Consider the following 12,547-nt stretch of genomic DNA (forward strand, 5'->3'; position numbering starts at 1 on the left):
TTGGGTATAATATACAGTTAAAAGATTGGGAAAAACTATGGAAAGAAGGATGAAAATTTACAGCATGCAATGCCTTGAAAGAAAATGTGATGAAAATGATGTACAGATGGTATATTACACCAGTGAAATTAGCTAAAATGTATAAAACAAGTAATAAATGTTGGAAATGTAAAGAAAAAGAAGGATCTTTTTATCACATGTGGTGGGAATGTAAGAAAGTGAAATGATATATAATGAGATGAAAAAGATGTTGAAATATCCATTTATTAAAAAACCAGAAGCATTTTTACTTGGCATTGTAAGGGAGGATATTAACAGATAGGATAGTAAATTGTTTTTATATGCAACAACGGCAGCAAGAGTATTATTGGCACAGAAATGGAAACAAGAAGAACTACTGACAAAAGAAGAATGGCAGATGAAATTAATGGACTGTGCAGAATTAGATGACAGGAAGGATTTGAAACCTGCAGGACCATTTGCAGTGGACTTCCGGAGGCGGCGCGAAACAGCAATGGCGGTCCTCTTCGCGCTGTGAAGAGGGGCTCCGCAGAAAAGGGTCGTCCGCTGCGGCAGAGCGGAGACCCATCAAGAAAAACCACAGGCAGAGTGAGCCTGTGGCCGTGGGACTCGGCGGGCACCAGAAGTCCCCCCAGAAACGAAGAAGGAACCCCGTAAGGGGCTCCGGAACGTGGAAGGGGGAGCAGTGCTGTGAGTTCATCGCTCTTTCTGCGGAAGCGAAGCCGCGCGGCTGCTGCTGATGAGCGCTGACCTTTCTTCTTGGAACATCAGATCCTGAACCACAAACCCATGAGTAGGGAACTTAAAATTATCGGGACTAAAGTGTTTAAATTTGGCTGAAAACGGGAGACGCAACCAGGAAGTCCGTCTCCCGATCGTGCTTAAGAGATCAAAGCAAAAACTTTGACAAGCGGGAAGCGCTTTAAAAAGGACTGTAAAAAGTTTGGATTATCGTGCAAATAATTGAGTTTACTACTGAGAAGCTAAAAAAGACAATTCTGTTGTATTTATACTGGACTTTTGATTGGACTCTTCCTTTCCTTTTTGGATTTACGAATAATTAAGAAACCCTAAGCCTCGGACTGCCAGGCTAAAGAAGAACTGTCAAATTGCTGAAACTGTATTTAATTCTGAAAGTGTTACATGCAAGTGTTACAGTTTGGATAGAAACAGGGAAACTGTTTCTTGCACCTTCTTTGAGTCTTTGTTTAAATTTGGGAAAAGCTCTACATGCCAAAAGGAAGCTGAAGGTTCTTTTGAAATTTGCTTTGGACTGCAGGGACCTTAATGGCGGATAAACTTCTTTCTTTCTTCTGAACTACAGTTGTACTCCCCCTAGAGGATTTTGGATTTATAATTGTCTGGGAACTGTATTCTGTTTTGATTCTCTGCTGCCTTGTTGTTTATACTCTGGAACTGCCTTTCCCATGGGACTGCACATAATTTGACCTTGACACATAGACAGGTTTGGAATGAGTGGCACAGGGAAAGCAAGACTGGCTAAAACGAAAGCAAAACATTTGGCACAAACAACCTTGACTTCTCAATCACGCAGATCATCTGTCCCAACTGTTCTAGGAACACAAGAAGGGGAAGCTGAGCTGACATCTTCAGAGGATATGGCTTCAGGAGGCTCTGAAACTGTCTTAAATCAAATTTTGGAACAACTGGCAATTTTAAACAAAAAGGCGGATGAGCACTCGACAAAAATTGACCAAGCCACAGCCTCTATTACTAAACTGACTGATCAAGTTGCTCAGCATACACAAGCAATTGGGAATCTCCAGGAAGCAACTGTAGAAAATCGTAAACTGGCTGAGGAAGCCAATCAAAAAGCAGAGGCAGCCAATCAGAAGGCCGAGACAATTAAAGTGGAGGTGAAGCCGTTGCACAAACAGATTGGTGAACAACAGGCCTACCTGTCTATGGTTGAATTGAGAAACCGGGAAAACAATCTCAGATTGAGAGCTATCCCAGAACTTGAACAGGAAGACTTGATTGGTTATTTGACATCAGAATTTTCAAAGTTCTGGGGTATAGAAGAAGACAAGGACTTTAAAATTGTAACTGCGTTTAGACTGGGAAGAGTGGTGAGGAAGGACAGATCCAGAGACTGTTTGATCATTTTGAGATCCAAGCAAGAGAGAGATAAAATACTAGGCCTTCATTTTGGAAAATCACTTGTTATTCAAGGCAAAAGAGCAGAAATTTACAGAGACATACTGAAACAACTTTTGGACCTCAGAGCTACATACACAGAACTAGCAAGACTACTGAGAGGCAACTCAATTCCTTATAGGTGGGAGTTTCCCCAAGGATTATCTTTTAACTTCAAAGGAAAGAAAGTTAAAATCAAAACAGCAGAAGACCAACAAAAGTTTTTGAACGACCACGAAGAAGACCTTCAAAAGGGAGCAGCAGCATCTTGGCCACCACCTTTGCCTGCACCTGTACCGACACCTGAACCCTCGGGACTAGAAGACCAAAAGGAAGAGACACCACCACAGAACTAACAGATTGATCCAGGATGTCCCTGCAGCTTCTCAGTTGGAACATTAATGGCGGGAATTCCCCGGAAAAAAGAAGAAGAATCTTTCATATATTGAAAAAAGAACAATTGGACATTATTTGCTTGCAGGAAACACATGTGACTAGGCTCCACAGGAAAGTGCTAATTAATAAAAGATTAGGCCAAGAATTTATCTCATCAGACAGAGTTAAGAAAAGAGGAGTGGTGATCTACGCAAAGGAGAGCCTGTCACCAAAATTTCTATTCAAAGATGAGCAAGGAAGAATTTTGGCAATTGAAATACAGACGCAAGGAGAAAAAAATTTAATATTAGGAATTTATGCACCGAATGAGGGGAAATCAGAATTTTATAAGAAGCTGCATGAGATAATGCTGGACTATCTAGACTATACTAACATCATCATGATGGGAGATATGAATGGGGTGGTATCTACAAACATGGATAAGTCACAAAATCAAAATTTAACAAAAGACAGCAGACTACCTAAAACTTTCTTTGAACTAACTGACAATATGGACTTGATTGATATATGGAGGACAAAGAACCCCTTAGGTAAAGAAGGAACTTTCTTTTCTGAGGCCCATTTGTCATGGACAAGAATCGACCAAATATGGACAACTAGAGGGCTGGCACCTAAGACTAGAAAAGTGGAAATCTGCCCAAAAACTTGCTCCGACCATAATGCCATGAAAGTGGAATTGAGACTTACTACAATCGGTTCCTTCAGATGGAAAATGAATGACACCCTATTAAGAGATCAGGAGATCGTGAAGAAGGCCCAAAAAACTTTAAAAGACTATTTTGAAATAAATTTGAACACCACAGTGGAAAAGAGAACAATCTGGGACGCAAGTAAAGCAGTCATGAGAGGGTTTTTGATACAACAGAACACGATTAAGAAAAGATTCTGGAATGAAAAAAAGGATAAGATCTTAGACAAGATAAGAGATGGAGAGAAAAAATTGAGATCAAAACCAAAATCGAAGGAGGTTTTGAGAGAAATTAAATTCCATCAAGCACAATATGCGAAATTGATAAATCAAGAAGTTGAATGGAAAATTAAACAAATGAAACAAAGATCATTTGAATCAGCGAACAAGTGTGGGAAACTGCTAGCATGGCAGTTGAAAAAGAGACAAAAATTGAATACAGTTACTAACTTAGAGATTGAAGGGAGAAATATCCAGAAACCCGAGGAAATTAGAAAGTGTTTCCAGAGATACTTCAAAAAGCTTTATACGCAAGGGCCGCAGGAAGAGACTGAGATAGACCAATTTTTAAAAATTAATGGATTACCAAAATTAGCCCAGGAAAAGAGAACAATCCTGAATTACAGAATAACACAACAAGAAATTGAGGGTGCCATTCAGAATATGCAACTAGGCAAATCTCCAGGCCCAGATGGGCTTACCTCCAAGTACTATAAGATATTGAAAGACTTTTTGACACAACCATTAATGGAGGTATGCAATCAGATTATGGAGGGGAAGAAGGCACCGGAATCGTGGAAAGAAGCCTTCATCACATTGATACCTAAAGTGGAAACTGAAAAGACTCAACTTAAGAACTACCGTCCCATCTCACTCCTAAATGTGGATTACAAAATTTTTGCAGATATTTTGGCAAGTAGACTTAAAAAAGTACTAAATGAAGTAATTCATAAAGACCAGGCAGGCTTTCTCCCAGGTAGACATTTGTTTGATAACACTAGGAATATTATTGATATCTTGGAATTTTTGCAAACTAATATCAATACAAAAGCAGTATTAATCTTTATAGATGCGGAGAAGGCCTTTGACAACATTTCTTGGAAGTTCATGAAAAAAAAACTTGGAAGGGATGGGAGTGGGACGTGGGTTTGAAAATGGAATAGAGGCAATTTATTCAGAGCAAAAAGCTAAACTGATAGTTAACAATGTGGTGACAGAAGAGTTCAAAATTGAAAAAGGAACACGACAAGGTTGCCCCTTATCCCCTCTGTTATTCATTTCTGTCCTGGAGGTGCTCTTGAACATGATTAGGGAGGACCGTTTGGTGCAAGGAATACAGGTCGGAGAGAAACAATATAAATTGAAAGCTTTTGCAGATGATCTGGTTTTAACATTACAGGAGCCAGAATCTAGTACAAAGAGAGTTTTAGAATTAATTTATGAGTTTGGTCGGGTGGCGGGATTTAAATTGAACAAGCAAAAAACCAAGGTTTTGGAGAAAAATTTGACACCTTTAGAAACAGATGGGTTTCAGAAAGAGACAGAGTTAAATGTGGTTAAAAAGGTGAAATACCTAGGGGTTAATTTGTCTGCTAAAAATCTGAATCTAATCAAAGATAATTACGAAAAATGTTGGTCAGAAATCAAAAAAGATTTAGAATCTTGGTCAAGATTGAAACTTTCCTTGTTGGGTCGAATCGCAGCTATAAAAATGAATGTATTGCCAAAGATGTTGTTTTTGTTTCAAACCCTACAGATCGTGGACAGAGTGGAATGTTTTGGAAAGTGGCAGAAAGATATCTCTAAGTTTGTCTGGCAGGGCAAAAAGCCCAGGATAAAATTTAAAATACTAACTGATGCAAAAGAAAGAGGGGGATTTGCCCTGCCGGACTTAAGGTTATATTATGAAGCTGCAGCTTTCTGCTGGATGAAGGATTGGCTACTTTTGGAGAACACTGATGTCCCAGATCTGGAAGGGTTTAATAATGCTTTTGGTTGGCATGCATATTTGTGGTATGACAAGGTAAAGGTTCATAAAATGTTCAAAAACCATATTGTCAGAAAAGCAATATTTATTGTCTGGACAAAATACAAAGACTTATTAGAGAATAAGACCCCGAGATGGTTATCACCAATGGAGGCCAAGGCTCGAAAAAAACCCAATATGGAGGCCGGTTGGCCGAAATATTGGGAAATAATAGAAAAAAATGGAGACAATTGGAGGTTGCAGAGTTTAGAAAAATTAAAAAACAAGGTGCGAGATTGGTTACATTATGCTCAAATCCAAGAGGTTTTCAAGTTGGATAAAAAAATAGGATTCCAGGTGGAAAAATCGAAATTAGAGACAGAACTGCTTGAACCAAAGACTAAGGTACTTTCAAGAATGTACAACTTGTTGCTTAAATGGAACACTCAGGATGAGACAGTCAAATCAGCCATGATAAAATGGGCTCAGGATATTGGGTATAACATTATGTTTGAGGACTGGGAAAGGTTATGGACCACCGGAATGAAATTCACGACATGTAATGCCCTGAAGGAAAATATTATGAAAATGATGTATAGGTGGTACATGACCCCAGTCAAGCTTGCAAAAATATATCACCTGTCTGATAATAAATGTTGGAAATGTAGGGAGGCTGAAGGGACATTCTTTCACCTCTGGTGGACTTGTCCAAAAGTGAAGGCCTTCTGGGAAATGATCTATAATGAGTTAAAAAAGGTATTTAAATATACCTTTACCAAGAAACCGGAGGCCTTCCTCTTGGGCATTGTCAGCCAGAGAGTGTTAAAGAAGGACAGAACCTTTTTTATGTATGCGACTACAGCAGCAAGAATACTCATTGCAAAATATTGGAAGACACAAGATTTGCCCACACTGGAAGAATGGCAGACGCAGTTGATGGACTACACGGAACTCGCTGAAATGACTGGCAGAATCCGAGATCTGGGAGAAGAAACAATGGAAGAGGACTGGGAAAAATTTAAGGACTATTTACAAAAACAATATAAGTTGTATGAATGTTAAAAATTTTCACGATTCGGTAACTATAGCTTCAGCAATTAAAGTTGGGATTTAGGAAATTATATTTTAAGTAAGAAAAGGTTAAATTCTAAGGTAATACTATGTTTAATTTAGGATATAAGTAATTGATGGAAAGTATGAAAAATTCAGAGGTGTAGTATTTGAAAAGTACAAAATAAGGTACGAAACAAGGTAATAATTTGCTGATAACTTTATTATAAAGAATGCAGGGTAAGGGAGATGTGAGGAAGTCCAGTTAGTTATTTAAAAAATGTCTTGAACGGTTGGTTTTTCTTTTTTTTATATTTATTCTTTTTCTTGTATCTTTCTTCAGTCTATGTTTATAATCTTTGTATCTGAAAACTGAATAAAATATTGATTAAAAAAACAAAAAAAATGAAACCTGCAGGACCAGAGATTCTCAGAGGACTGGAGTAAATATTTGAACTATTTGAAAAGCAATTGTAATAAACAGATTACGCTAGTAGGACTGCAAGAAGTTTTGTAAGGAGGACTATGCAAAATATTGCAGACAAGATTATGAAGAGAATTGTTAGTTAAGGATTATTAAAAGTAATAAGGAAATTAATGAAATGTAGATTAAGTGATAAAGATTGAAAAACCTTCAGATGCGGTTGATGGATGTCCAAAACATTGTATAAGATAAGAAAATATGTTATATGATTTTTGGGAATGATACGTAAAAAATCAATAATAATAATAATAATGAAATTCCGCATCTCGCCCAGTGGCTTGAAGTTTGGATAGGCAGGCCTCAAATTGTGTTGAATGGTCTCTTTAAATTTGAAGGTTCATTATTGTTCCACAAGATGTGTATGTCTTTAAGGGCCAGAGAAAATAACGAGACCCAGTTTTACAGCTGTGAAACAGTATAGGAGGTGCTGCTAAGTTGCGTTAATTAAGCTGTGTCAGCAATTGGGTATAGTATATAAAGAGCAGCACCTAGCTCTCTTAGTACTCTGGGGAATGGGTCATGCTTGTTGATATATTTAGTGTAAAAGAAGTTTTTGTTTTTGTTATTAAAACCTTGATAAAATTATTTTTGAGTTCCTTGTAATGCGTGGTCTCCACAGCAAGCTTTCTGCAGTGCAATTAAACTGCAAATAGCCAACAAATTGTTGTACCTTCTCTTCCAGCTGTACCTTCTATTCCAGACAGGCAACCAGCTCGCACTTGTTGCAGGTATAGTTTTTCACATTCTCAGGCAGGAAGACACAGGTATTGCAGGTGACTGCAGCAGCTCCCTCACCCTCTGTGTCTCTTGGTCCTACATGCATCGTGAGAGAGCACTCTAGACCATGGGTAGTCAAACTAAGGCCCGGGGGCCGGATCCAGTCCAATCGCCTTCTAAATCCAGCCCATGGACGGTCCGGGAATCAGCATGTTTTTACAGTTGGGATATGAGTACTCACCAGCTGCGTGCTAGCAGCACATTGTTTACATGTGATATTTCTGATGTTACTGAGCGTGAGACAGGATGTCCTACGCTGTTCTCAGGGTTGTGTTCTCAGTGTAACTTGAGACCTTCCTGTTGCTGCAAAGGAAGCAGTGTGTTGTACAGAGGCTGCTGAGAGAGCAGACATGTTTGTACTAGCTCCGTGTACAGTGTACAGTCTGTGAATAAAGTAGAATGCTAGGCTACTTTCAGACTGTTTCTTCTGCTGAGATGCAAGGGGAAAGTGAGTGTGCATCTCTCAAAAGCCAGTGTGGTGTAGTGGTTAAGAGCGGTAGTCACGTAATCTGGGTAATCGGGTTCGCGTCTCCGCTCCTCCACATGCAGCTGCTGGGTGACCTTGGGCCAGTTACACTTCTTTGAAGTCTCTCAGCCCCACTCACCTCACAGAGTGTTTGTTGTGGGGGAGGAAGGGAAAGGAGATTGTTAGCCGTTTTGAGACTCCTGAAGGGGAGTGAAAGGCGGGATATCAAATCCAAACTCTTCTTCTTCTTCAAAAGGGAGGTGTCACTTATCACCGGTCTCTCTGGACTGAGCAAAGACCAGCCAGAGGCAGACCACCGGAGAGAGGCCCCTGTGCCTGGGAAGAGGAGTCAGCCTTTCCCGAGGGGGCAGATCGCCAATGAGTAGAATGTGTGCTTTTATTTTAAATGCATCTCTGGGTTATTTGTGGGGCATAGGAATTCGTTCATTCCCCCCCCAAAAAAAATAGTCTGGCCCCCCAAAGGGTCTGAGGGATAGTGGGCTGTCCCCCTACTGAAAAAGTTTGCTGACCCCTGCTCTAGACCTCCTACTCAAACTCTACCACTAAATGCCCTTGCAAACCCCCTGTTTATGAGCTCCTCGTAGGGAGCTCCCAGAAGCTGCAATCAGCTAAGTATTACTGCTGCTGGCTGCTAACTTCTCCTTCAACTCACTTCCTCATTCAGCCTGGCTTCCTCTCAGCAGTATCCCCTCCCCCGCAGACCATGTCCTCTAGCAGAACACACAACCACACAGTGTTTTGGAGTATGCTGTTAGCAATATGCTGATGATACGCAGCTCTACTTCTTTACATTTGCAGGTGAGGCAGTGAAAGTGCTGAACCGGTGTCTTGCCTCGGTAATGGACTGAATGAGAGCCAACAAACTGAAGCTCAATCCAGAAAAGACTGAGTCAATGTTAGTGGGTTGTCAGGGAACTGGGGGCTGAGAAGGGGGAAAGAATGGGGACATATAGAGATAAGCCTCCGATCGTTAGTAGTTGCACTTCCTCGGAGGAGGAGGGTGACGAAGGGTCAGGAAGCAATGAATCAGAGGGGGGGAGCAGTTTCCGGGGCTTAGCTCTTCACGTAACAGAGGAAGTAAAAGGGGAGGGCTCCGGAAGTGGCTATGCTGGAGGAAAAGAAAGGAACAGGTAGTCTCTGCAACTGATACTGAATGATGCAGATGTGCTCTGAGAGCTCTGTGTAAATAGGAGAATGGAACTAATAAATCCTGTAAATCTGGCCGGTTTCCCGGACTCTTATCTCTTCTAGCACCCACCAATCATCCCCTGACATGGGTGGTTCCCTAGATCGGATGGATGGGAGGTTACCTGCTCTTGATGGAGTGGGTACGTAGCTTAGGGGTAGTTCTGTGTCATTTGTTGTCACTTGAGGCTCAGGTGGCCTCAGTGGTGTGGAGTGCCTTCCATCAACTTCAACTGGTGGTCCAGCTGCACCACAATCTGGACAGGGATAGCCTAACTATCATATATGCTCTGGTAACTCCTAGGTTAGATTACTGCAATATGTTATACGTAAGTCTACCTCTGAAGACAGTTTGGAAACTTCAGCTACTGCAGAATTTGGTGCACAGGTTGCTCACTGGGGCAAGACAGTTTGAGCATATTACACTGATTCTGGTCCAGCTGCACCGGCTGCCAATTAGTTTCCAGTCCCTATTAAAACTACAGTGGCACCTCAGGTTACAAATACTTTGGGTTACAAACACTTTGGGTTACAAACTCCTCTAACCCAGAAGTAGTACCTTGGGTTGAGAACTTTGCCCCAGGATCAGAATGGAAATTGTGCGCCGGTGGTGCGGTGGCAGCGGTAGGCCCCATTAGTGAAAGCGCACCTCAGGTTAAGAACGGACCTCCGGAACGAATTAAGTTTGTAATCCGAGGTACCACTGTACTGGTTTTGACCCATAAAGCCCAAAGCGGCTTGTGACTGCAGTACTTCAAGGACTGCTTTTCCCCCATATAAACTGTCCCAGACCCTGCAATCACCACCAGTGGCCCTTCTTTGTGTGCTTCCTCCACAAGAGTTCTAGGGGGTGGCAACATGAGAATGGGCCTTTTCTGCTGTGTCTCCCCGTTTGTGGGATGCTCTCCCTAGGGAAGCTCGCCTGGCACCTTCATTGCATATATTTAGGTGCCAGGCAAAAATGTTTCTCTTTGGCTAATTAGCAGTCTATGACTTTTAAAATGTGTTTCTGGGAGCGGGTTTACGGCTTTGTTTTGTTATGTTATGTATTTTGTAATGTTATTTTGTGTTTCTCTGTTGTGAACCGCCCTGAGATCTTCAGATGAAGTATACAAATTATTAATGTTAATTGATGATGATGATGATACCACAGTTGCTGAAAATTGCAGGAGGGGAGAGTGCCCTTGTGCTCAAATCCTGCTTGCCGGTTTTTGCACAGGCATTTGGTTGGCTACTGTGAGAGCAGGATGCTGGACTCAATGAACCATTGGCCAGATCAAGCAGGCTGGGCTTACGTTCTTATGCATCAATAAGGAGGAGGGCAGCCAAGACGAAGCCTACAGGTACTACAGAAGAGGCTTATACACAGGATGGTTTCTCCCTCCCCTTCATAGCTGTCAACTTTTCCCTTTTCTTGTGAGGAATCCTATTCGGAATAAGGGAATTCCCCTTTAAAAAAAGGGAAACGTTGACAGCTATGCTCCCCTTTTCCATTGGTATCGTCCAGAATCTTTCGGTGTACGTCACTGCCCACTCTTAAGTGTGATCACTTTCAGCTTCTCTCTAGTGGTATTGCCCTGATTTGGCTCAATCTAGCGCAGCCTCTTGTATATTACTAAAGACCCCTCCCTCGCAACGGCAGTGGTGCGGTCTGGAACTGCCCAGCAGCCTCCGCCATTGTTAAGACGCGTTGTTTGATCGCCCTGCCGTCAGTCCCGCGCCTTTGTTGAAGTGTTAGAAGGTGTTACTTCAGGGAGCCTCTCGGAACCTGCCACTGCCTTTTGTGCCTCGCGCCCCACCTTCCCTGGGGGCTGGTGTGTATGAGTGTTTTAACATCGCGAGCTCGCGATGTCCACGCCCGCCCGGAGGCGCCTCATGCGGGACTTCAAAAGGTAAGCGCTGAGTCGGGACCCCCCTTCCCAGAGGCTAACGAGGAAAGCAAGTAAGGAAGAAGTGAGGTGATCCAACATGGCGCTAATAAAGGTAGCGTAGTGACAGAGTTGTGTTACTTGCACAAGGCAGGCAGTGGCGCCCATGGATGGAAAGTTACGTCGTTTGCCCTGATTGGGTGGACGGTGATACTCTCTCGCGCCACTGAATTGGGTGTCTCTTTTTTCCCGTCCCTCCCTCCCAAAACAGGCTTCAGGAGGACCCTCCAGCCGGAGTCAGTGGGGCTCCCTCGGAGAACAACATAATGGTGTGGAACGCGGTCATATTTGGGTGAGTAGGCAGGCCTGGATCGCCTGTTCTTCCTTTTCCAAATAAATCCGAAAAAAGAGGTTTAAAACTCTATGTAATCTCATTGTCCAGATCTCCGTTTCTCTCAGAATAATAATCAGCAATCCTTATCGCGCATCTTGAGGGGGGGGTGTCTGCCAATGTGTGCTCTTCTTACTATTATTATTATTTCACGTATATCATGCTGTTCCTTCTAGGGGCACAAAATGAAAATGCCTGTTCCCATTCAGTGTTTTTCATAAAGTTATGTATATATGTATTTTTCTATGCTTTCCAGGAGTGCAGAATGATATGTCTTCGATACATGTATTTATTATAGTAATATTATTACAGTAGAAAACTGCTTGTATTTTGGAAAGAAAAAGAAAGACACAAGTGTAATAATTATAATTGTAGCTGCATCTCGCTCCTCTCCTGTTTCTAAGATGTTCATAGTAGGGTCTATGTGCTATTAAAATTATTGCTTTAATGATTATAATTAGTTTTGCTCATCCTCTGAGGTCATGTAGTTTTGCAGGGATGACTGTTTGTAACCGCTATTGTTCTTAATTGTATTTTCCTCTTTGTCCAGTGATGGCGGAAGGTCTTTTTTTAAATAAAAGAAAAATATCAACAGTGTTATAAAGTCATATATCCAGGCAGAGAGGGTTGTGTTTCTGTGTGAGTTTCCAAAAACTAGAGCTGGTGCTGGACAAAATTTATTTTAATTCCAATAAGCAGCCTCTGGTGTGTTGTACATTTTAAAAAAAATCTCTTGCTGTAAGGCAGGAATCGCCAACCTTTTTGGGCCTATGGACACATGTGCAAACAGGTGAAACTGCTGTGGGCACCACACACCCATCATGACCTATTCTGTTGAGTACAACAGAATGCTTTTTTCCAAGTCTAATTTTAGCTGCAAAGAGAGGACCATGTGGGCTCCAGGAAAGGCTTCTGCAGGCATATACTGTATTTTTCGCACCATAGGACGCACCAGACAATAGGACGCACCTTGTTTTAGAGGGGGGAGAACAAGAAAAAAAAAATCTCCCCCTCTCTGCCCAGCGCCCCTTCAGCGAAGCGGCAAGAGGCGCTGCGCAGAGAGGGGGAGAATTTCCC

The 12,547-nt window shown here is 41.9% G+C and overlaps 1 protein-coding gene and 1 long non-coding RNA gene across 5 annotated transcripts in view; one reads left to right on the plus strand and one right to left on the minus strand.

Moving 5' to 3' along the window:
* LOC310697702 (ubiquitin-conjugating enzyme E2 A) overlaps positions 1 to 12,547 on the plus strand; it is a 627,049-nt gene that overhangs the window by 588,641 nt on the left and 25,861 nt on the right. For 2 of the 4 annotated variants that reach the window (XM_083484407.1, XM_083484406.1), the window contains exons 1-2: positions 10,632 to 11,103; positions 11,351 to 11,431. In XM_083484407.1, the coding sequence (XP_083340533.1) occupies positions 11,060 to 11,103; positions 11,351 to 11,431 (125 nt within the window). In that variant the 5' untranslated portion in view covers positions 10,632 to 11,059. Of the gene's footprint in view, positions 1 to 10,631; positions 11,104 to 11,145; positions 11,165 to 11,350; positions 11,432 to 12,547 lie in introns of those variants that run through there. The other 2 variants (XM_083484409.1, XM_083484408.1) reach the window with 2 other exon arrangements.
* LOC310697712 overlaps positions 1 to 12,547 on the minus strand; it is a 1,172,922-nt gene that overhangs the window by 53,325 nt on the left and 1,107,050 nt on the right. The window lies entirely within an intron of this gene.

This window comes from Podarcis liolepis (assembly GCF_965112155.1).
Source record: "Podarcis liolepis genome assembly, chromosome: W".
Taxonomy (NCBI): Eukaryota; Metazoa; Chordata; class Lepidosauria; order Squamata; family Lacertidae; genus Podarcis; species Podarcis liolepis.